At 43.9% G+C, this 25,386-nt stretch overlaps 1 protein-coding gene across 1 annotated transcript; it reads right to left on the bottom strand.

Moving 5' to 3' along the window:
- Nucleotides 1–23,714: 23,714 nt before the first annotated feature.
- On the bottom strand, nucleotides 23,715–25,078 carry fadd (Fas associated via death domain). The gene is made up of 2 exons (XM_088991783.1): nucleotides 24,708–25,078; nucleotides 23,715–24,073 (listed from the first exon to the last, which is right to left on the bottom strand). Exons 1-2 carry the CDS (start codon nucleotides 25,006–25,008, stop codon nucleotides 23,778–23,780), a joined length of 597 nt encoding a protein of 198 aa, XP_088847909.1. The 5' UTR covers nucleotides 25,009–25,078; the 3' UTR covers nucleotides 23,715–23,777.
- Nucleotides 25,079–25,386: the final 308 nt, after the last annotated feature.

Here is a 25,386-nt window from a genome sequence, read left to right as displayed (position 1 = left end):
CTGCTCCTTTTCTGAAAACACATCTGGTCTTCTGCCACAAGCGACCAAGGGTGGAAGGTAGGGCAGGGGGCAGAATAGTCATAAGAGGAATTGGAGGACCCTGTGCGCAGATCCTCCTCTGACCACTGACCCCCAAGCTCAAAAGCCCCAGCCAACAGCCCGCCCCTCTTCTTGCTGTGGGTAGTTTTTGTCTCTCCCAGTATTGGCGATTGCAATGCCATGTGCTCTTTTGTCTTTGGAGAAGTTTCATCATCAGCGGCCATCTTGGAAGACATAGCTTTGTCATTTTTCCTAGTTTGCTTAGCTAAAAGGTCATATTCTCTCTTACGTGCTTGTTGTAACCACTTCTCGCAAGCAGAAAGCCAGCACGAATTTTTCCCAGAGCTCTGCCAGCAGCAGATTCTTTCATTTTTAATCGAAGCCATATTTCTTTCAGTGACTCAACATTCCGAGCACCATCAAATCCATAATGTTGCATCCATCTCTCACAATAAATCTCAGTGTCAGGGAATTTTTTTAATCATAAATTCAGTATTGCGATGGGTTGTGGTTTTCGAACATGCTTGACCCATTGCTTTTCACACAACTTCCAAAATGTTCCAAGAAAGAAAGAAAGCTTGCAAACTCTACCAACTATCTCAAAAGATCACAAACTGCAAGAGAAAAAACTAAAGTGTAAGGCAACCCCCACCTAAGGCAGCCCCACCTAATTTATTGCTCCTCCAAGCCCCTTCCGCACTCACACACATGCACACGCACTCACACACACACACACACACACACACACACACACACACACACACACACACAGTCACACACACACACACACACACACACACACACACACACACACACACACACACACACACACACACACACACACACACACACACACACACAGTCACATACACACACACACGCACGCACGTGGCCCAGCCTCAGAGGCGCCAACAGGCCCCCCTTTGCTCCCTTGGCGGTCGTAAAAAAAAATCAACCCCCTCCTCTTCTGCTCTTTTTTTTCTCCTGAGGCAAATTTTCAGAACTCTTTCTCCACACTATACAAAGAGATATAAAGAATACAAGGAATGAATTTAACAATGTGTAGTTATATGTCCACTTCTGTCGCGCTTTCAGACAAAATCCACAGCTGCAGCCGCTTTTTTTCCCCGCTAATTCATTAATTAGCCTTTGGCTGAATGCAATGCATAGCTCTCCACTTTAGCTTATAGATTTAAACATAAAATCAGAAGCCCCCCACAAAAATGTGTCCTCCGTGACAATTACGACTCTAGTTCCTTTTCGCTAAGATTTTAACCTCATTGTCGTCAAATGAGTGGTTGCTAGCTTTTAGGTGCAAATGTACTGCCGATTGAGGCCCACTAGTATTATCCCTGCGATGTTGATAAAGTCTTTTTTTGAGAATTTGTTGAGTCTCCCCAATGTACTGCTCTTTACAATTTTCATTCTTACAATGTATGGAATAAACTACATTACTTTGTTTTTCATTTGGTAGCCTATCTTTTGGATGCACTAATTTTTGCCTTAACGTGTTTATCGGTTTGAAATAAGTAGGAATTTTATGTTGCCAAAGGACTCTTTGTAATTTTTCAGAAACTCCTGCAATGTACGGTACTGCTACTCCTCTCCTTTTAGAATCTTGAGAATTATTGGTTTCGTTCGCTATTCTTTCTTTCTGACATTTGTTGAATGACCACTGAGGGTACCCACAGTTAGTGAGTGCTCTCCTGATATGTTTTGACTCCTTTTCTCTACCTTCAGTGCTAGTTGGTATTAGTTTAGCCCTATGCTGGAGGGTTCTGATAACTCCTAGTTTATGTTGTAAAGGGTGGTTAGAGTCAAAAAGTAAGTATTGGTCAGTGTGCGTAGCCTTCCTAAAGACTTCTGTTTTTAGCGCTCTGTCCTCTTTTATAATTACTTTACAATCCAAGAAGGCTAGTTGGTTCTCTTGAATGTCCTCACGAGTAAATTTAATGTTGAAGTCTACAGAGTTGAGATGATCTGTGAAGGATTGAATTTCTTGTTTCTTAATTATGACAAAAGTATCGTCCACATATCTAAACCAGTGTCTAGGTTTTGTCCCTGGGAAGGATGTGAGGGCCTGTTTCTCCATCTCTTCCATGTAAAGATTAGCCACTATGGGTGAAACTGGTGAGCCCATAGAACAACCATGGATTTGTTTATAAAATTTTTCCCGAAATTGAAAATACGTAGTATTAAGGCAGATTTCTAATAATTGGCAGATGTGATCCGGTTTCAGTTTGGTTCTTTCATGCAGAGAAACATCCGCCAGCAGCCTCGTCCTCACCACTGAGACTGCTGCTGGGGTTGGGACAGATGTAAAGAGAGAAGTCACATCGTATGATGCCAAAGTTTCCTCAGGTTCCAATATGAGGTCTTTGATCCTCTCTACAAACCCTGTGGTGTTCTCTACGTGGTATTCTGTGTTACCAACCAACGGAGCTAAAATAGTTTTTAAATATTTGGCTACATTGTATGTAGAGGAGTCAATGCTACAAACAATGGGTCGGAGAGAGGATCAAAGACCTCATATTGGAACCTGAGGAAACTTTGGCATCATACGATGTGACTTCTCTCTTTACATCTGTCCCAACCCCAGCAGCAGTCTCAGTGGTGAGGACGAGGCTGCTGGCGGATGTTTCTCTGCATGAAAGAACCAAACTGAAACCGGATCACATCTGCCAATTATTAGAAATCTGCCTTAATACTACGTATTTTCAATTTCGGGAAAAATTTTATAAACAAATCCATGGTTGTGCTATGGGCTCACCAGTTTCACCCATAGTGGCTAATCTTTACATGGAAGAGATGGAGAAACAGGCCCTCACATCCTTCCCAGGGACAAAACCTAGACACTGGTTTAGATATGTGGACGATACTTTTGTCATAATTAAGAAACAAGAAATTCAATCCTTCACAGATCATCTCAACTCTGTAGACTTCAACATTAAATTTACTCGTGAGGACATTCAAGAGAACCAACTAGCCTTCTTGGATTGTAAAGTAATTATAAAAGAGGACAGAGCGCTAAAAACAGAAGTCTTTAGGAAGGCTACGCACACTGACCAATACTTACTTTTTGACTCTAACCACCCTTTACAACATAAACTAGGAGTTATCAGAACCCTCCAGCATAGGGCTAAACTAATACCAACTAGCACTGAAGGTAGAGAAAAGGAGTCAAAACATATCAGGAGAGCACTCACTAACTGTGGGTACCCTCAGTGGTCATTCAACAAATGTCAGAAAGAAAGAATAGCTTGAACTTGAGAACTTGAGTTTTTTTTTTCGTAAATTGACAGGTATTCTGCTAATTAATTCATATTAATTAGCCTTTAGCACAATGCAATCAGAAAATAAGAATCAGAAAACCTTTATTCGTCCCACAATGGGTAAATTTGCAATGCAATGCATCCACCCCGGAACTTTAGCTTCTAGATTTAAATAAAAAATCAGAAGCCCCCCACAGTAATGTGTCCTCCGTGACAATTACAACTCTAGTTCCTCCTTGAACATGAGTTTTTTTTGTAAAAGCACAGGTTTTCCTCAGGATTGTCAAACAGTTGGACAAATCAAAATATTCCTGGCCAAGGAATATTTTTTGCCGTTTAATTCATCTTTTGTATGCTTATATCTATTTATTATGAGCATAGTAGTCGAGTGGTTAGCACACCGGCTTCACAGTGCAGAGGTCGCTGGTTCGCGTCCCGGTCCGGCCTCCCTGTGGAGTTTGCATGTTCTCCCCGGACCCGCGTGGGTTTTCTCCGGGTCCTCCGGTTTCCTCCCACACTCCAAAAACATGCATGGCAGGTAGATTGACCACTCCAAATTGTCCCTAGGTGTGAGTGTGAGAGTGAGTGTTGTATGTCTTTGTGTGCCCTGCGATTGGCTGGCAACCAATTCAGGGTGTCCCCCGCCTCGTGCCCGAAGACAGCTGAGATAGGCTCCAGCAACCCCCGCGACCCTAATGAGGAATAAGCGGTACGGAAAATGAGATATATATATATATATATATATATATATATATATATATATATATATATATATATATAAAATGTAGCCAGAAGGGGCACAAGCCAGTGTCTTATTGTGCCGTTCCCAAGCCCGGATAAATACAGAGGGTTGTGTCGGGAAGGGCATCCGACGTAAAAAATTTTGCCAAAACAAATATGCGAACCTATGAATCCCATACCGGGTCGGTCGAGGCCCGGGTTAACAACGGCCGCCATTGGTACTATTGACCTTCAGGGTGCCAGTGGAAAATGGACTACTGTTGGTCGAAGAAGGAGAGGAGGGAGGTGAGCCCGGAGGAAAAGAGAGAAATGGAACGCCAAGAGTATACAACTAAGAGTAGGAACTTTGAATGTAGGAACAATGACAGGTAAAGGTAGAGAACTGGTTGACATGATGCAGAGAAGGAAGGTAGACATACTGTGTGTCCAGGAGACCAGGTGGAAAGGGAGCAAGGCTAGAAGCTTAGGGTCAGGGTTTAAGTTGATCTATCATGGTGAAGACAGAAAGAGAAATGGAGTTGGGGTTATCTTAAAAGAGGAGTTTGTTAGGAATGTCTTAGAAGTAAAAAGAGTATCAGATAGAATGATGAGTCTGAAGCTAGAAATTGAAGGTGTGATGTTCAATGTTGTTTGTGGGTATGCCCCACAAGTAGGATGCGAGCTGGCGGAGAAGGAGAAATTTTGGTTGGACTTTGATGAAGTCATACAGAACATCCTGAGAAGTGAGAGGGTTGTAATTGGTGGAGACTTCAATGGACATGTTGGCGCAGGAAACAAAGATGATGAGGAGGTGATGGGCAAGTTTGGACTCCAGATGAGGAACGCTGTAGGACAGATGGTGGTTGCCTTTGCTAAGAGAATGGAAATGGCTATTGTGAATACTTTCTTTCAGAAGAGACAGGAACATAGGGTGACCTATAAGAGTGGAGGCAGAAGTACACAGGTAGACTACATTTTGTGTCAACGGCACCATCTAAAGGAAATCAGTGACTGCAAAGTAGTGGTTGGTGAGAGTGTAGCCAGACAGCATAGGTTGGTGGTGTGTAGGATGACGCTGGCAGTGAGGAAGATGAAGAAACCAAAGGCTGAAGTGAGGACAAAATGGTGGATGTTGAAAAAGAAAGAGTGTTGCATGATATTTAGGAAGGAGGTAAGACAAGCACTGGGTGGGCAAGAGGTCCTTCCAGATGACTGGCAAACTACAGCGAACATAATCAGAGACACAGGTCGGAAAGTACTTGGTGTATCGAGTGGAAGAAAGGTAGATAAGGAGACTTGGTGGTGGAATGGGGATAGTTTGGTCATGTCATCACTGATGCTGAAGCGTATATCAGCTCATTGGTTTCCATGATTGTTCCTGTCGGGATCGCTCTCAGTGCTGCATTGGATTGGATTGGATTTGCCTTTATTAGTCTCGCAGTGGAGAAATTTACATTTCACAGCAGCAAAGCTATGAAAGAAATGAAAGTAGAAAAGCAAAACACAGGAGCTGCTGGAAAGGCAGCCACTCTCGCGGCACCGTCTTGAAGTCAAAAGAACAAAAAAGAAACTAAATAACAAATAACATGACAACACAAAGACACAGAGAGACATTCATTCTTAAGCACTTTCTGTACCCTCTTTGTTACATAAAGCAGTTCCAGATGAAAGAGGAGAGGATCAAAGCGTCTCTTCACCAGTGGATCAGGGACATCATGGTGGAATGTGTACGTCGACTACAAGCTAAATGTTGAAAGCAAACACGCAGCTGTAGCATCCATTGACGAAAAGAGATTGTCTCACATCTCCTGTCCCACATAAATCAGCTTCAATTCCATCCCGCGACAGTTCCATATACGCATCGGCGCTCTGCGCTGACGCTCCTTCCTTCTTATCGCGGGCTCCTCAAGCCATGTATCCATCCAGCCGCAGACTGTCCAACAGCACCGACCTTCCACTGAACAAAGCGGGGCTGTGAAGATGCTGCCTATTACAGGCGCAAAAAAGCACAATGGCCCCAGAGCTGCCCAGCGATGACAGTCGAATGGCACCGACATTCCTCCCATTCAAAAACAGTACTGGCATATCCATGCTGCCGAAAAGGCGCAACCGCTCAGCAGTCTCCTCCTTGAGGAATGTCATGGTCAAAAATGCTGAAAAACAATCCGTATCCGTTCCACACGACGCACAACAACACAAAGTTGACCGATCCCAGCCGAACAACTCACGGTGAGAAGACCTTCCGGCATCGACTCGACGGCCGCGAGGAAAGTTTCCATCGATCGACTCAAACTGGCAGTCGTAGAGCACTCATTGCCGTGCTCCCGTACAACGACTTCAGGCAGACTTCAGACTTCAGGCACCATATAACCAAGATGGCGCCGCGGATGGCAGCCTCGGTCACACGCTCCCTAGTATTGTTCCTGGTTTTGTCATTTTCATTAGTTTTTTGCGATCCTACTCGACTCAATTACACGAGGGAAGAGTTACTGAGCATTGGGGAATCCACTCTTGGGCTATTTTCACCGACACACCAAAATCTACAAGGGTTTTCGGGGCTGCTCGCGAGCAGCGTAGCAGCTCTGTACGGAGCTTTGAGACGCCGGCGTAGGAGGGGAAAGCGAGCCGGCGTGCTCGTCAAGCTACGGCAGCGTGGATTTCGAACGCCGCTCCCATCGATCCACCTCGCTAATCTACGCTCACTACCAAACAAGATGGACGAACTTCTGCTTCTCACAAAGACCAATAAAACGTTTGCCCGCTCTGCTTCACTGAGACCTGGCTCAGTGACCGCCACCCGGATTCCGCGCTACACCTACCCGGATTCTGTCTCCTTCGGGCCGACCGTGACACGGAGCAATCGGGGAAATCCAAAGGCGGTGGACTATGCTTCTACATCAACGAAGAATGGTGCACCGATGTCACGATGCTCGACGCACACTGCAGCCCTGGTTTGGAATCGCTGTCTCTCAACTGCAAGCCATTCTACTCGCCACGTGAGTTCACTTCCTTTATTCTTGTTGCCGTGTACATCGCGCCACAAGCTAATGCTAACGCGTGTATACAAACGCTAGCGGACCATGTAAACCATCTCGAACTAAAATATCCAGAATCACCCCTGATCATTTTGGGCGATTTTAATCAAACACGTTTAAACCGTGAACTTCCCAAATATAAGCAGCATATTGACTGTTTCACCAGAGGAGAAAACATTCTAGATCATTGTTACACAGCACTCAAAGGCGCATACCGGTCTGTTGCGCATGCAGCATTGGGTCTTTCTGACCACTATTTAATCCACTTAATTCCCACATACAAACAGAAACTCAAATGTGTAAAACCGGTAGTCAAGACAGTTAAAGCAAGGACAGATGAAGCAAAGTTATCGCTACAAGAATGCTTACACTGCACTGATTGGAGCGTCTTTGAAACTTCAACGGGCACATTGGATGAATACACAGACACTGTAACATCATACATCAGTTTCTGTGAGGACATGTGTGTACCAACAAAGTCCTTCCGCTCATTCAACAACAACAAGCCATGGTTCACTCCCAAACTCAGGCAGCTTAGGAAAGTGAAAGAATCCGCATTTAAAAGTGGCGATCGAGCAGTTTACAAACTCGCCCGAAACAGGCTGACGAAGGAAACATCGCAAAGAAAAGTTATGCGGAGAGGCTTAACAAACAGTTCTCCGCTAACGACTCTGCATCGGTGTGGAATGGCCTGAAAGCAATAACAAATTATCGTTTATCTTCCCCCCAAGCAGTGTACAACAATGGTATGGCTGATGAGTTAAATACATACTTTTGCCGATTTGAAAAGGACACCCCCATTTCCCTGGTCTGCCCACCATTACCAGAAACTACCGTATCTCCGCCCTCTGCCATACAGATCCACGAACTGGACGTTAGACGGCTCTTCAAGCAGCAGAAGATCAAGAAAGCTGCAGGACCTGACAGAGTGTCCCCCTCCTGCCTGAGAGTCTGCGCTGACCAGCTGGCTCCGGTCTTCACACAAATCTTCAACAGATCCCTGGAGCAGTGTGAAGTCCCATCCTGCTTCAAACAGTCTACTATCGTCCCAGTTCCAAAGAACCCAGCACCCTCGTGATTGAACGACTATAGACCTGTCGCTCTGACGTCTGTCATGAAGTCCTTTGAATGCCTCGTGCTGAACCACCTAAAGAACATCACCGGACCTCTGCTAGATCCTCTTCAGTTTGCCTACCGCGCAAACAGGTCTGTGGAGGATGCAGTCAACATCGGAGTGCACCACATCCTCGACCACCTTGACAACACAGGAACCTACGCAAGGATCCTGTTTGTGGACTACAGCTCTGCGTTCAATACCATCATCCCAGAACTCCTCATCCCCAAACTTCTCCAGCTTGGTGTGTCCCCCACGATCTGCCAGTGGACCCTCAGTCCTGACAGGACGGACACAACAGGTCAGACTGGGAAATATATCATCCACAACACGAACCACGAGCACTGGAGCCCCGCAGGGATGCGTCCTCTCTCCATTGCTCTTCTCTCTCTACACGAACGACTGCACCTCAACACACCCAGCTGTCAAATTCATAAAGTTCGCAGACGACACCACGGTCATCGGTCTCATCAAAGACGGCGACGAGTCTGCGTACCGACAACAAGTGGAGCAGCTGGAGCTCTGGTGCAGCCGTCACAACCTGGAGCTGAACACGCTCAAGACAGTTGAGATGATCGTGGACTTCAGGAAACATCCATCACCACAGCTACCCCTCACACTATCCAACTGCCTGGTGTCAATCGTTGAGACCTTCAAGTTCCTGGGAATCGCAGCCTCCCAGGACATGAAGTGGGAGGTCAACACCAACTCTATCCTGAAAAAGGCCCAACAGAGAATGTACTTCCTGAGGCTGCTAAAGAAGCAGGGCCTGCCACAGGAGGTGCTGCAACATTGCTACACGGCTGTCATCGAATCCATCCTGTGTTCTTCCATAACTGTTTGGTTCGGGGCCGCCACAAAAATGGACAAAATCCGACTTCAACGGACAGTTAGGACGTCGGAAAAAATCATTGGCACCGCCCTACCCACTCTCGAGGACTTGCACACTGCAAGAATCCAAACTAGGGCGCGGAAAATCCTGCTGGACCCTCCGCACCCTGCCCACCACCTTTTCCAGCTACTCCCCTCAGGCAGGCGCTACCGATCCATGCGCACCAAATCCAGCAGACATTTAAACAGCTTCTTCCCCCAAGCCATTAACTCTTTGAACTCTTTGAACTCTTTCAACAGTAGCCAAAATGGAACTGTATAGTGCCACTTGTGCAGTGTTTTTTGCCGACGATACTAGTGCAGCGTGTTCTACCGGGAACAAATTCCTTGTGTGTTCTACATACTTGGCAATAAAGATGATTCTGATTCTGAACAAAAGCAAGGCTCATCAGAGCACTTGCTGACAGCTGCCTACTCGGGCGCCATCTTGGATTCACAGTTTCCATGAGACTTTTCAGGTGGTACTTCACATAGCCGTTGGAATCAGTTTCTTGGTTGCCCAATTTTCATTCTTGCCATGATCTTATCTCTCAGATCAATTGCTGCTTTGCTCAGCATTTCATTTATTGGGGCTTGCTTCCCAACCTCATCATTCATTGGGGCTTGCCTCCCAATCTCTGGTCTGACCTCTTCCTCTGATGTGGCAGCCTGGGGGCCTTCACCTCGGAATTTGTGTTGTACCTCATCAAACTCAAGTTGTGATAGCAGAAGGACAGATGGTGGTTAACTTTGCTAAGAGAATGGAAATGGCTATTGTGAATACTTTCTTTCAGAAGAGACAGTTACATAGGGTGATCTATAAGAGTGGAGGCAGAAGTACACAGGTAGACTACATTTTGTGTCAACGGTGCCACCTGAAGGAAATCGCTGACTGCAAAGTAGTGGTTGGTGAGAGTGTAGCCAGACAGCATAGGTTGGTGGTGTGTAGGATGACGCTACAATAACAAACCATAAAACTAAATAACACAAAGTAATAATTCTCAATGATTATTACCCAATGAATGAATACATGTGATAGAGTGCTTATGCACATTAGTATACATATTACGTTATTTCATGGTTAGATTAGTAAACATATTCTGTTATTTCATGTTTAACTTAGTACATGTTATGATTATTGCATGTTTAATTTAGTTTACATAGCATTATCAAGCATATTAGTTCAATAGTTGTTGCAACACTGAGTTGTTCGTAGCCGATTGGACGGAAAGATCGACTTGTCCGCAACTGATTGGTCAACAGTCTGTCGCGGTATTCTTTAACAAAGCCTGAAAAGGCAGACGGGGGTTCTTCTTTTGTCCAGCTCCAACTAGAGATGTTTCTCACGATTGTTACTGAATAAAGTAGTTTTTGCTGTGTACCAACGATCGACTCAACTGGCATTTCATCAAGAAACTCGACGAAGTCCGAACCAGACGAAGATAAATGAATTTTACCCAACAACATGTTTCAATTAAGACACAAAGTCAGCAGAAACAATAAAAAGCTAGTACAATGTGGTCTCATACTGCTAACCCTTTCTGGTATCTTGTGACAACAGCAAGTCCAACACAAGCATTTCAACGTGAGCACTTTTTCTGAGCTTTATAATGGCATGGATTTAAGGAAGTGCGTAGTTGTGATAACAATTTGCAGAGTATGCTGTCCATCTCCAACAAAATATTGGTGCTCGAAATAATAAGCGATCATTATCACTGCAATGAAAAGCCAACGTTGGTTAACCCCGGCTCATTGGCATGTCTTATTCAATAGTGTTTCTATTTTACGCCAAATGATAGAACTGAAAGTATCATATTTTGGACTGTGTAATCAACTACAATTCAAAGAGAGGGGATAAATGGAACTGTGTAGCAGAGATAATTGTGTTACTTCTTAAGCCGTTCAGCAGCTTGAGATCTATCCACTCTGTTGCAGAGTGTGCAATCCTGTACTTTATTGTGAAGTGGAAATCCGCCAATTCACCCACCCAGCGATGTCCGGCAGCATTGAGTTTGGCCGTGCTTAGGACGTACGCGAGGGGGTTATTGTCCGTGTACACAGTGAATGTGGGTGCATAGTAGAGATAATCTCGAAATTTGTCGCAGATTGCCCACTTCAACGCCAGAAACTCAAGCTTTCCAGAATGGAGATGATAATTTTTCTCTGAAGGTGAGAGTGTTCTGGATCCATAAGCAACAACGCGAAGTTTATCTCCCTGCTGCTGATAAAGCACAGCCCCCAGACCTTCATTGGATGCGTCCGTATTTAACACAAAGGGCAGATTAAAGTCTCGGTAGGCTAAAATAGGTGGACCGGTCAATATATCTACCAGGCGGGAGACCACATCACTGTGTTCGGGGCCCCACTGGACAGGGTTACCAGAGGGAAGCTGGCCTAACTTGGTGACTTTCCTTTGGCGTGCAGCGGTGTTATGAACTGGCCTCTGGTCAGGCTGAGTGGCCCCCTCTACCAGTTTAAATAGCGGCCGTGCAATCCTGGCAAAGTCCTGTACGAAGGATCTATAGTAGCCCAAGAACCCCAATAGAGCTCTGACTTCCCCCACATTGCGTGGTTCTCTCTCTTTTAACTGCAAAACGGCTTCCAGGTCTTTAGGGTCTATGCGGACACCATCACTTGACACGAGACGACCCAAGTACCTCACTTGTCGTTTGAACAGTTCACATTTATTCGGACGTCGCTTTATGCCATGCTCCCGCAGGCGGAGAAACACTTTCCTCAGGTCCTCTACGTGTTCATTAATTGATTTTGAAAAGCAGAGCACGTCATGCAAAAGCGTTACAATGCCATTCCAAAACCCCTTTACCAAGAGGTCAAAGACTATGTGCAAAACCTACTTCACCATGGTTGGATAAGAAAATCCACTTCAGCATACTCATCTCCTGTCGTCTGTGTTAGAAAAAAAGATAAAAGCTTGCGCCTGTGCGTTGACTTCAGGGAGCTAAATCGCAAAACTGTCCACGATCGTCACCCACTCCCACGCATTCACGATCTGCTAGATAACCTGGGGGGCTAATCTTGGTTCTCAATACTCGACCAAGGCAGCGCTTACCACCAGGGCTTTGTTGATGACAGTTTCAGGCATCTAACGGCTTTCAGCACAATTCCACCCCAGCCACAAACTACGGAAGCAGAGGATGGGCAGCAGCTAGAGGAAGCTTTTCCATTGGTCGTACCAGCATCATTACCAAAACCAACACCAGCTGACAGCCTGCCTGCTGAGGGAAGCCCGGAACAACCTGTAATGGATGATAATGAGGGTGATGCAGGAGCGCCAGCGGAGTTGGTGGAATCAGACACCGAGTCACAAAGTGGAATCAAATCGCTGGCAAGAAGGTCTACTCGTATTCTAAGACCCAGAGAGATATTCACATATGAACACTAGGGTAGGCATCATACCAGCCCTGGAGACCTGGGGCAAATGTCTTGTATACTTGCATGCCTTACCCCACGACTTATTATCTAGTGCGACCTGAACCCTATTACTACCCTACCCCAACGGTATCGACTTATTAGACAGTAGACTTGCATTTGAATGTGACTGACACCACCCTACGGAGACCAGACAGATGACTGTGCTTCTACTGGTACTTGACTACTTGTTGTTGGTATAGTCAAGATGTCGGGGGACATCTTTTAAAGCAGGGGAGAGGGTGTTAGAAACGACCTCCGTTACTGTATGTTATTCGATTAGACTACCAAGTCAGGAGAGGGCGCTACGCGCCTGTGAATGGAACAGAGGAAGACGATGTAGGCTCAGCTTACGCATGCGCAGTTAGTCATAAATGCCGCTGTGTGAAGCCGATTAACACGGTTGTCTCATGTCGTCTTTTGCTTGTCGTTCACAGTGCTACCTGCCTGTGACGCCTTTGTACCGACCCAGGTATCCCCTAGTCCTGAGGCCGGTTACATTAAGAAAGTTACATTGTATCCTCATTTTGTGTAATGCTGTAATACTGAGCTGATATGGCAAACCAGCCACTATGCGGCATCACGTGACTTGACAGCGATAAAAGCCAGTTTATGTATATCAGGGGTGCTCACACTTTTTCAGCATACGAGCTACTTATAAAAACAACCAAGTCAAAATGATCTACCCACGACAAAAATGCAAAACATAATTATTTTCAAATGTTTTAAGGATTCTTTGTATGTACAATGTATGTTGATGTACCTTGCATAACTGAATAAGCCAATATTGCACAACACTACATATACATAACATAATAAATAACTATTAACATTTTTTTGTAATTACCTGAGTTTACTTTGATGACTTGCACTGAATTGAATCAGCCAGGGATGCATAGTCCGTACAGTAGCTGCTGACAGCCAGCCTCAAGCACATTTCCAAATGTTCATCATTCATGGTGGAACGGTGTTTGGACTTAATGATCTTCATGTAGGAAAAGGCTGACTCACATAAATAAGTGGAGCCGAATAATGCAGTCAAGGAGGTAGCACATTTCCTCATGTTGGGGTAATTTTCCTGTGTAAGTTACAGAACTGTCCATGAGCCCTGGACTTCAGCAGTGAGAACACTCACAATTTCCGATGTCTTTCCACATTTGCTGGGTTAAATCCTCAGCCACGGCTTCACAGCGCCGTGTAACTGTATGTCTTGACAGCTGCAGAGCTTTGATTGAAGATAATATCTCTGCCTTATTTTCAAAGTCTCAGAACAAGGAGTCAGCTGCTTCAACGAATGCTTCTTTTACCAGCTCTCGGTCTTGGAAGGACTTTGTTAACGATGGCGTGACTCACCCGGAACGATGCTTCGGCGGCGCTTTTGAAGTGTGTTGAGTGAAAAATGACTGCTCTCCGGACAGCTGGGATTTTAGTTCATCCACTGTTCTCTTTCTCAGCTGGCTTTTCGGCGGGAAGACAATGTCGTATTTTCCATGAACAGTCCGAAAATGCCACTCCACATTTTCCCATTTCGTATGAAAGTAATATGTTTTGCCCCCTTATTTGATCCAGGTTTCTCACTCATTTTGATCACTATATGTTTTAGCAAGGGCTTAAAATCTGAGGTAATTTGCTGACTAGCTTGTAAATTTTGCTGCGTTTAGCGCTGTTGTTTACGCATGCACGGCGACCAAAAGGTAAAAATTCAGTTGTCATCTGAATGGCTGCCCTGTATGTCAATCAAGTCACCTTGATTGACACCACAAAGTTCACCACAAAGTCACCAAGTTTGATAGGCTGACAAATGTTTTCTTACTGTCACGCTGCGATCGACCAGTACTACCTCCGCGATCGACCGGTAGATCGCGATCGACGTAATGAGCACCCCTGCTCTACATTATATACACCACAAACTGTAGAAATTTAGTTCATATACTAAAAGTGTTTGAACACTTTAATCGCGATATGCAGAGGGAAACTAATGGCCCGGTAGTCGAGTGGTTAGCACACCGGCTTCACAGTGCAGAGGTCACCGGTTCGCGTCCCGGTCCGGCCTCCCTGTGTGGACTTTTCATGTTCTCCCCGGGCCCACGTGGGTTTTCTCCAGGTCCTCTGGTTTCCTCTCACAATCCAAAATCATGCATGGCAGGCAAATTGGCTACTCCAAATTGTCCCTAGGTGTGAGAGTGACTGTTGTATGTCTTTGTGTGTCCTGCGATTGGCTGGCAACCAATTCAGGGTGTCCCCTCGTGCAGCTGAGATAGGCTCCAGCACCCCCCGCGACCCGAATGAGGAATAAGCGGGACGGAAAATGGATGGATGGATAAAAACTGTGTGCAGTCACACTGTTCTTCTGCATCATGACAGGGGGCGCTGGTGATTAGCTTAATTAGTGAATTAGTGAGAGCAAGCTACAGTAAACAGTTAGCAACCATCCAGTCATTTTTTCGTGTTGCTTGGCCTTATTTTAAGAATGCAGGATTACATATCTAAATTGAAATAAATAGAGAGACGTTTGAGACGACTGAAGAAAGATAAGCAAGGCTTCTACAAAGAAGGTCTGAATTTCTTCAGAAGGAGCGGCGCATGGACTTCATTTATAAGTAAAGGTAAAATGATAATTATGTTTTCTTAATTCTTTTGTTCTATGCTACAGTGTGTATATATAAAGACTGCTGTCATGACATTTCAAACAAAACACGTTAACTGTTGCCAATCAAACGGTCAATAAGCTACTCTGTAGAGTTCATATGTTTGTAAATCTGACTGTGATGACGTCAGTGCCTCACCGGCCATGAACCTCACCGCACGTCACTATTATCCCTCATGGACAGAGGTGGCGGTGCCAGACCTCTGCTCTGATAGGTCCCTGCTCTAAGATTGGTGGTGCAATAGACTACTCCCTGAAGCTGAATCTGATTACCTTTTTTGTCCTGTCTGATTACCTTTAATGTCTATCCCTGGCTCTGATTGCCTCATTAGCCCTGGTATCACCTCATTAGCATGGCTAAGCCTATGTGGTAACGACCTCAGAAGTATCTTGTAAGCACGATCAAATCCTTAAACGACCATGGCGATTTAGTGAAGGGTTTTGCTGTTTTACAAAAAGGGGTCATCAGATTGGCTTCAAGGAGTAGTATACTGCTCCCCCAACCAGGGACCAATCAGAGCAGAGCACTGCCACCGCCACACCATTAGGTATATATATATATATATATATATATATATATATATATATATATATATATATATATATATATATATATATATATATATATATACGAGAACGAGAAATGTTCTCCTTTTGTTTTACAAGAATAAAGTAGTTTTTTTTCTGTTCACCATCTATCGTCCCCGCTGGTATTTCATCATAAAACTCCGTTGAACTCCGAACCACAAGAGAAACAGGAATTAGAATCCAACAAATATACTCCTCCATTCGGGGCATGATCTCCTCCCCGAGTTTGTTGACCAATTCATCTCCTCTTTCACAACATCCATAAAACTACTCTTTGGTCTTCCTCTCGTTCTCCTGCCTAGACATTCAAGACGTAGCATCCTTCTCCCAATATACATATGTGTAGGCTCTCAGTTGTACAGCAGTGGTCATTTGAAGAAAATACTTCTTTAGCCTTTCATCTTTGAAGGTGTCGGACGTTTTGCTCCTCATCCGAAGAGCTTCGTCAGCGAACTGAAGTTGTGCTTGTAACTTGGACCCTATATACTATATATCCCTATATATATATATATATATATATATATATATATATATATATATATATATATATATATATATATATATATATATATATATATATATAACGGAGTTGTGCACTTAGATTATTAAATTATAAGGAAGTGACGCAACGGCGCACAGTGTGGCACTATGTCCCGCCCATAGTTTCCAGAACAATCTCGAGGGCATTCAGGGTGAGTCGCAATTTTCTGTTGGTCTTGATTAACGCGCATTTTCATGACAATATCTTATTTTGTTTCCCCTTTTGTACTGTCTAGTGTTATCTAATTAGTTCCCTTATTCATTTCGAGTCCAGATTACTTTTTGTGTCATTATTTACTTCACGTTTTGTCGAGTGGAACTTTGGAGCATATGTGCTTTTCTATCGCAGTTAATCACAAGACGAAACCCATGCGACTTCACCCATCCCTTCTGCCATACTGTGTTGCAGGTAATAATTGTTTCATTTCGTTTTTATTGAACAATATTTAGTTTCTTGTGTCGTGTTTCATTTGCCCGTGAGTGTCCGTGGCGGGTTGAACTGCGCGCAAGCCATTACAAGCGCACCGCGTGTTCTGCCGAGTCTCCGCCCATGATGCGTTCAGGGACATCTTGTAAATAACAGTGAACTTGTGTTGTATTCTCTTTTTCTGTAAATAACCACTATACGATCACACGTTGTTAATTCTGTTTTGTTATCTACAATGTTTTGCATTTGAGAACAATCTCGAGGAGATTCGGGTTAATCACAAGACGAAACCCATGCGACTTCACCCATCCCTTCTGCCATACTGTGTTGCAGAAATAAAAGAAATAAAAAGACACATCCACGCGTCTCGTCTTCATTAATACGGCAGCATCGTGGAGATGAAGACAGTCACTGTTGTGACACCCGTCACACACACACACACACACACACACACACATATATATATATATATATATATATATATATATATATATATATATATATATATATATATATATATATATATATATATATATATATATATATATATATATACCGTATTTTCACGACCAAACGGCGCACCGTGTGAAAAGGCGCAGTCTCATTTATGTGTGCCATTTCTGTATTTAACACACACATTGGGCGCACCGGATGAAAGGACGCAAGTTTTATATACGTTACATATCCTCTACTGCTATACGTACGTCCGCCTCACAACAACACACAGGCATACAAGTATGCGTATTTAAAAAACAGATCGGTAGCAAAACTGAGTTTCGTAGTGCTTTATTTATTAATTACAAAGGAATAACATATTGTAATCATCACTCAATATGCGTCGGCATGGTAAAAAGGAGCACATTACTGTTACCGACTTTTCCGAAAGCTCAAACCACCGTGCTAGCAGACACGTTAGCCCAAGCATCCACAATCCATTGGCAAACTGTGGCGTAACATCCAGCCCTTTTCGTTTGCCTTAATAATAACGCCTTCTGAAAATGTCTCTTTAGGCAAAGTCTTTCTTTTAAAAAATCACACTCTGGAGTTTCTCTCCGTTAGCATGGTAGCACAACAGGAAACAAAGCATTTTCGCGAGCTTTTCAGAATAATTCCCCGGATGTTGCTGCGCTACCGCAGGACTACGGTAGCCCGGCGAATTATTCTGAAAAGCTCGCATAAAAGCTTTGTTTCCGGATGGAAAAATGGCAGTTTCATAAAACGCCAGCACCAAGACGGACCTCCTTGGCAATGTTCAATTTTTATCTAATAAGTCCGCACTACAGGACTATATATATATATATATATATATATATATATATATATCATCTCATTTTCCGTACCGCTTATTCCTCATTAGGGTCGCGGGGGTTGCTGGAGCCTATCTCAGCTGTCTTCGGGCACGAGGCGGGGGACACCCTGAATTGGTTGCCAGCCAATCGCAGGGCACACAATTTGGAGTGGTCTATCTGCCTGCCATGCATGTTTTTGGAGTGTGGGAGGAAACCGGAGGACCCGGAGAAAACCCACGCGGGTCCGGGGAGAACATGCAAACTCCACACAGGGAGGCCGGACTGGGATCATGGCTGGTCTCACCACTGTTTTCTACACTTTTCCTGTCATCCGAGCTGAAACCCTTCTATCACACATCACACCTGACATTTTTCTCCAGCCACTCCAGCCTGCCTGGACAAGCTTCTTCACCTCTTTTCCACACTCTCCATTGCTCTGGACAGTTGACCCGAAGTACTTAAAATCCTCCACCTTCTTTATCTCTTCTCCCTGTAGCATCACTCTTGCACTTGGATCCCTTTCATTCACACACATATATTCCGTCTTGCTGTGACTGATCTTCATTCCTCTCCTTTCCAGGGTATATCTCCACATCTCTAGTTTCTCCGCCACCTGTTCCGTGTTCTCGCTACAGATCACAATGTCATCTGCAAACATCATGGTCCAAGGAGATTCTTGTCTAACATCGTCTGTCAGCCTGTCCATCACCATAGCTAACAAGAAGGGGCTCAGAGCTGACCCCTGGTGGAGTCCCACCTCCACCTTGAATTTCTCCGTCACACAGACAGCACACCTCACAACTGTCTTACAGTCATGATACATGTCTTGCACCACTCTGACATACTTTTGACATAACCACCGAAAGAACATCACCAGACCTCTGCTAGATCCTCTTCAGTTTGCCTACCGGGCAAACAGGTCTGTGGAGGATGCAATCAACATCTGACTGCACCACATCCTCGACCACCTTGACAACACAGGAACCTACGCAAGGATCCTGTTTGTGGACTACAGCTCTGCGTTCAATACCAACATCCCAGAACTCCACATCCCCAAACCTCTCCAGCTTGGTGTGTCCCCTACAATCTGCCAGTGGACCCTCAGCTTCCTGACAGGAGGACACAACAGGTCAGACTGGGAAATACAGTGAGACCTCAACTTACGAACTTAATTGGTTCCCAGACAGAGTGTGTAAGGCGAAAAGTGTGTATCTAAAAAAATCCCATAGGAAACCATTAAAATAGGAATAATCCGTTCCCGGGTTTCCGTAAAATATACTTTTCAACTAAATAAGCCTTAAAACTACACACAACCTACCTTATCCTATGTATAATAAATGTGCTATTGTATTGTAATGAAAGAAATACAGTTATTATAGTATAATAAAGTCACATTATTTACATTTGTGATGGTCATTGATGTCATTGATGGCTGGACAAACACTTGCCAACCTTTTTGTGTTGCTACACTTGAACGCACCCCCCTGTCAAGATGCCATAGTAGTGATTGTGATTGGCTAAAGGTAATTGATGGAGACGTCCTGAGCCTGTGGTGTTTATTTTCCGGTCCCATAATAGTAAAATTATCAGCAAAAAGCTCCAAGTAGGCGATCGACGTGTGCATTCAATGAGAAGGGGTATGGAAAGTAGCGCCGGCCGGTGCGTTGTTCGGTCGTGTGCTTCCGTCGAAGATCACTTTTGCCAGATCCGAAGCTCGTGTGCTTGATGGACCAGCCGTGGTGGGTGTGTATTATGAAAATAGTGCTTATTATAAGGCTTAATTTTCATAAATTTGACGTTTGTATGATGAGGTCTCACTGTATATCATCCTCAACACGAACCACGAGCACTGGAGCCCCGCAAGGATGCGTCCTCTCTCCATTGCTCTTCTCTCTCTACACGAACGACTGCACCTCAACGCACCCAGCTGTCAAATTCATAAAGTTCGCAGACGACACCACGGTCATCGGTCTCATCAAAGACGGCGACGAGTCTGCGTATCGACAACAAGTGGAGCACCTGGAGCTCTGGTGCAGCCGTCACAACCTGGAGCTGAACACGCTCAAGACAGTAGAGATGATCGTGGACTTCAGGAAAAATCCATCACCACAGCTACCCCTCACACTATCCAACTGCCTCGTGTCAACCGTTGAGACCTTCAAGTTCCTGGGAATCACAGTCTCCCAGGACATGAAGTGGGAGGTCAACACCAACTCTGTCTTGAGAAAGGCCCAACATAGAATGTACTTCCTGAGGCTGCTAAAGAAGCATGGCCTGCCACAGGAGGTGCTGCAACATTTCTACACGGCTGTCATCAAATCCATCCTGTGTTCTTCCATCACCATTTGGTTCGGGGCCGCCACAAAAATGGACAAAATCCGACTTCAACGGACAGTTAGGATGGCGGGAAAAAATCATCAACCTACCCACTCTCGAGGACTTGCACACTGCAAGAATCCAAACTAGGGCTCGGAAAATACTACTGGACCCTCCGCACCCTGCCCACCACCTTTTCCAGCTACTCCCCTCAGGCAGGCGCTACCGATCCATGCACACCAAATCCAGCAGACATTTAAACAGCTTCTTCCCCCAAGCCATTAACTCTTTCAACTCTTTGAACTCTTTCAACAGTAGCCCAAATGGAACTGTATAGTGCCACTTATCAATTTTTTTATGATGATACTAGTGCAGCGTGTTCTACCTACTTGGCAATAAAGATGATTCTGATATATATATATATGAAGTTGAGGTGATCTGTGAAGGATTGAGATCACCTCAACTCTGTAGACATCAACATTAAATTTACTCGTGAGGACATTAAAGAGAACCAACTAGCCTTCTTGGATTGTAAAGTAATTATAAAAGAGGACAGAATGCTAAAAACAGAAGTCTTTAGGAAGGCTACGCACACTGACCAATACTTACTTTTTGACTCTAACCACCCTTTACAACATAAACTAGGAGTTATCAGAACCCTCCAGCATAGGGCAAAACTAATACCAACTAGCACTGAAGGTAGAGAAAAGGAGTCAAAACATATCAGGCGAGCACTCACTAACTGTGGGTACACTCAGTGGTCATTCAACAAATGTCAGAAAGAAAGAATAGGGAATGAAACCAATAATTCTCAAGATACAAAAAGGAGAGGAGTAGCAGTACCTTACATTGCAGGAGTTTCTGAAAAATTACAAAGAGTCCTTTGGCAACACAAAATTCCTACTTATTTCAAACCGATAAACACGTTAAGGCAAAAATTAGTGCATCCAAAAGATAGGCTACCAAATGATTATGTATTAATATGTATTATTCTATACATTGTAAGAATTAAAATTGTAAAGAGCAGTACATTGGGGAGACTCAACAAATTCTCAAAAAAAGACTATCAACATCGCAGGGATAATACAAGTGGGCCTCAATCGGCAGTACATTTGCACCTAAAAGCTAGCAACCACTCATTTGACGACAATGAGGTTAAAATCTTAGCGAAAGAACGTAGATGGTTTGAAAGGGGGGTAAAAGAAGCGATTCTTATAAAACAACAAAATCCTTCATTAAACCGGTCTGGTGGGGTGAGGTTCAATTTGGATCGTTCATACAATAGCCTGCTTAGGCAAAACAGGTTAGGCAACATTCGTAATGCTGATGAGGTGATACCGGTGGCAGTGGGGCAAATGGGCCAGTCGTTAGTCAGGAATGTAGGAACAATCAGTGGGGCCATAAGAAGTGTTCCTCTGCTCCCCCCAACCTGAGAGTAGGGACCTATCATAGCTGTGTCCGGCGCCGCCATGGCTGGACATTAGGGATATATAAATAGGGCCGATACGACCAGTCAGACTTTAGTTCGCTGACGAAGCCTCTTGGATAGGAGGCGAAACGTCCGAAACCATCAAATTTGTACAGATGACGGCTGAAGAAACCTTCTCATCGATTGATTGATCACCGTAACTTGTCCATAGGTGTGAATGTGAATGGTTGTTTTGTCTACATGAGTGCACTGTGTTTCAGATAATAGATGGCTGAATATAAACACAAAGACAAGACACAGATGCATTACCTACATCAATGTCTCTTTTTGGAGAAATGAATTTTTCTTTCCCAAAATGGCACCGGGGTTGACAGCCGTTGCCAAGTGCTCTTCAAGGGCATTACTTTATTTTTTGTGTTTTGTTTTATCACATGATGTTGTTACATCACATGGAGCTGTTGTGAATTGTTTTCAGTATAGTGTTTTGGCCACAACATTCTTCAAAAGTGAAGAATCTGAGCTTGTTTGTTGTGCCTTCTTGGCAGCACGCTTCAAACAACAAAGTGTATGCAGAGTACGTGGTTAAGATGGCACGCGTCTGTGTCTTGTGTTATGTTGTATTACAGTAAAGTCTCGTTATATCGATATCGGATATATCGATAGTCCCGGTTATATCGATACTATTTCTATGCACGCACGGAGAAAATTACATGCAAACAGGGTCGGATATATCGATAGTCCCGGTTATAGCGATATTTTTTCGGACTCCCTTGAATATCGATATAACGAGACTTTACTGTATTTTGTCATGTTATGTTAACTGTTCTGTTGATGGCCGCGCAGGCACCCCACAGTTACTCTTCTTTCCTGTGAAATTTCATCCATGCTGTATGGATGAGCACATTTGACAATAAAGTTGACAACTTCAACTTGATTAAGGTTAAAATCTTAGCGAAAGAACATAGATGGTTTGAAAGGGGGGTAAAAGAGGCGATTCTTATAAAACAACAAAATCCTTCATTAAACCGGTCTGGTGGTGTGAGGTTCAATTTGGATTGTTCATACAATAGCCTGCTCAGGCAAAACAGGTTAGGCAACTTTCGCAATGCTGATGAGGGTCGTTATGCTGATGAGGTGATACCGGGGGGAGTGGGTGTAATAGGCCAATCGTTAGTCAGGAATGTAGGAACAATCAGTGGGGCCACAGGGGGGGGTCCCGCGCCCCCCCCAACCTGAGAGTAGGGACCTATCATAGCTGTGTCCGGCGCCACCAGGTCTGGACATTAGGGATATATAAATGGGGCCGATACGACCAGTCAGACTTTAGTTCGCTGACGAAGCCTCTTGGATAGGAGGCGAAACGTCCGAAACCTTCACTTTTGTACAGATGACTTCTGAAGAAACCTTCTCATCGATGGACCACTCCTGTACGACTGAGAGCTTACACAGACGAACTTCAACTTGAGTGGACATAAAGAGTTTGTCAAATCTCTTTATTTGTTAAATCGTGGTTGTCAAATCTCCCAGGGAAGTGACACGAAGATGTCTCGCAGAGCTTGATCGTGGCGTGGAGTCGAGCAAGTCGTGCTGTGAAACTTCGTCCGATGTTGAGCAGGTCTCTGGGAGTTGTGTGCGTGTCTGAGATATTCTCTGCTGCTGTTCCGCGACGGCTGCCCTTTTATACTGTCCAAGCGTGGGAAATGTGTCAGGCTGATATTCACATCAAAACCACGGTACGCACATGTGCCGCCACAGGCAACGGTTATGTTCAAGTGATTAAAGATATTTTGTCAAATTCTTAGTATGTGAAATAAAAGTGAGATCATTGTCCAAAATAACACCCGGGTTGTAAAAGCGGTCATATTTTCTTACGTTTGTTAAAATGAGAAAAAAAAACAGTAATGTGTAAGAGCATTTCAGTTGTGTGTACACATGTATGTATGTCCCGGTTAGGCAATTCTGAAGTATATCAGCAATGACCACTCACAGTCTTCGAAAGGAACTTTTAACATTTAATAAATAAAGACATAATTAATGGTTGATTCCAGCTTGAATTGTAATGTTACCATCTTGCAAGCATGTCTCTGTTGACACAAATACATTTAGCCTCCACTATATCAGCTGTGAGATTTTGCTGACATGCTCTGAGTGCTTTAATTAACTCTCCTGTACGAGCTTCGCCTCCTCGACTCTTCCTCCATTCCACCAGTAGTTCTCTGACTGTCTCTTCCAGATCTGCTGGAAACCTCATCGAGATAGATTTCAGCTTTGTTTCACTCAAACACAGTTGGCGCCCGAAATTTCGCCAGGACGACCCCATGTTCTCTGCTATCACTTTGGTGGCAATTTCGAGCTTCTCTGAAAAACAAAGTAAGAAGAAAAAACATATGTGGAAATATATTATTCTTGTGTGAAAAGTGACAGCAAGTTATATCGAATCTCTCCGATTAAAGTCTGTGATTGTGCTTTTTATCAAATTACATCTGTCGCTAACCTTAGGCCAACCTCTTTTCCAAGTCAATTCAGCAGTAAGGATTCCGTTCCCAACACAGCTTCAAAATAAAAGCATCCTGAGACATTTCGTCATTTACATCATGACTTTCTTGTTTTATTTTGAAGTTGACACACATGGCACGAAAAACCACAGCTTTATGTATTAATTGTTGAAAATTGTCAAAAGGTTACCACATTTTTCAAACCAACTGGTTAAAATTTCAAAGTGAATTCGATACTAGTGCCAAGAATAAGTGGACCATATTCAAGTCAGCTGTCCACAAAGATTAATTCCAATGAGACCACATGTATAAATCGTGTCAGAAATAATAGTTGAAAGTTTGCGGGGATTAGAAGTGCAGTAAAAATTATTCTATGTACTTCCATAAACAATGTAGAAACTAAAAGGTAACATCTTTTCACAAAGTTTGGCTTGGGAACGGTCCTGTACTCTATTACGTGAAATTTCTTAAATCATGTCTGTAGAATGCGACTATACCTCTCTCCATTTCGCAAATTTCAGTGCCAGCACATTCTGGCGGTGGCTGAAAGCTCTTCAACTTTTCCACCAAGTCTTGTCGTTTTATTTGATCGAGAAGTTCCGACAACAACTCTGTTTTATCTTGATGTAGCACACTTCTCTCGCTCAAACACTGAAACAGTTTGTATCCGCTATTGATCGTTTCCAACTGCCTTTTTCCAATTTTATCGCTGCACAAATACTTGAGACGGTCCAGCTGTTCTGTGGTAAGCTGGCTGGATATATCAAGTAAAAGTGAGTTGAAATGGAAAGAAGCCATAGCTTGAACACGAATATCACTTTGTAACTGTCGTCCCGTGTCCAGTTTTACTTTCACTTCCGTGTATCCGTTCCTTACCGATGAAATTGAAGAGCGGACTCCACGGATCAGTTGTTAACCGTCGTTATTTATTATTTTAGTTGCAATAATGTAGTTAATTGTCATAATAATTTCAATGAATCTTAAACATGCGTACAAAAGTTGCAGTTATCTAACATGAACGTCAATTTGTGCATGCCAACAAGCAAGCCACACTCGAAAAGACGATGCACGTATTTACACATTTATACCGGGCATTACGGTAATACTCGCCCAATGGGCTGCCAGGACAACCGTCAAAATAAAAGCTCGAAATAACACACCAATGCAAATAAAATA

The sequence above is a fragment of the Hippocampus bargibanti genome, linkage group LG03, assembly GCF_051943395.1.
Source record: "Hippocampus bargibanti isolate YZ-2025 linkage group LG03, ASM5194339v1, whole genome shotgun sequence".
In the NCBI taxonomy this organism is placed as follows: Eukaryota; Metazoa; Chordata; class Actinopteri; order Syngnathiformes; family Syngnathidae; genus Hippocampus; species Hippocampus bargibanti.
The sequence above is the reverse complement of the archived record's forward strand: the minus strand, read 5'-3'. Positions and strand labels throughout refer to the sequence as shown.

Excerpts from the sequence above, each read along its gene's own strand:
- fadd (XM_088991783.1), bottom strand. The coding sequence starts at position 25,008 with ATGGCTTCTTTCCATTTCAACTCACTTTTACTTGATATATCCAGCCAG. Across the intron at positions 24,074-24,707 it reads AATTTGCGAAATGGAGAGAG|AGAAGCTCGAAATTGCCACC; the intron begins GTATAGTCGCAT and ends TTTGTTTTTCAG.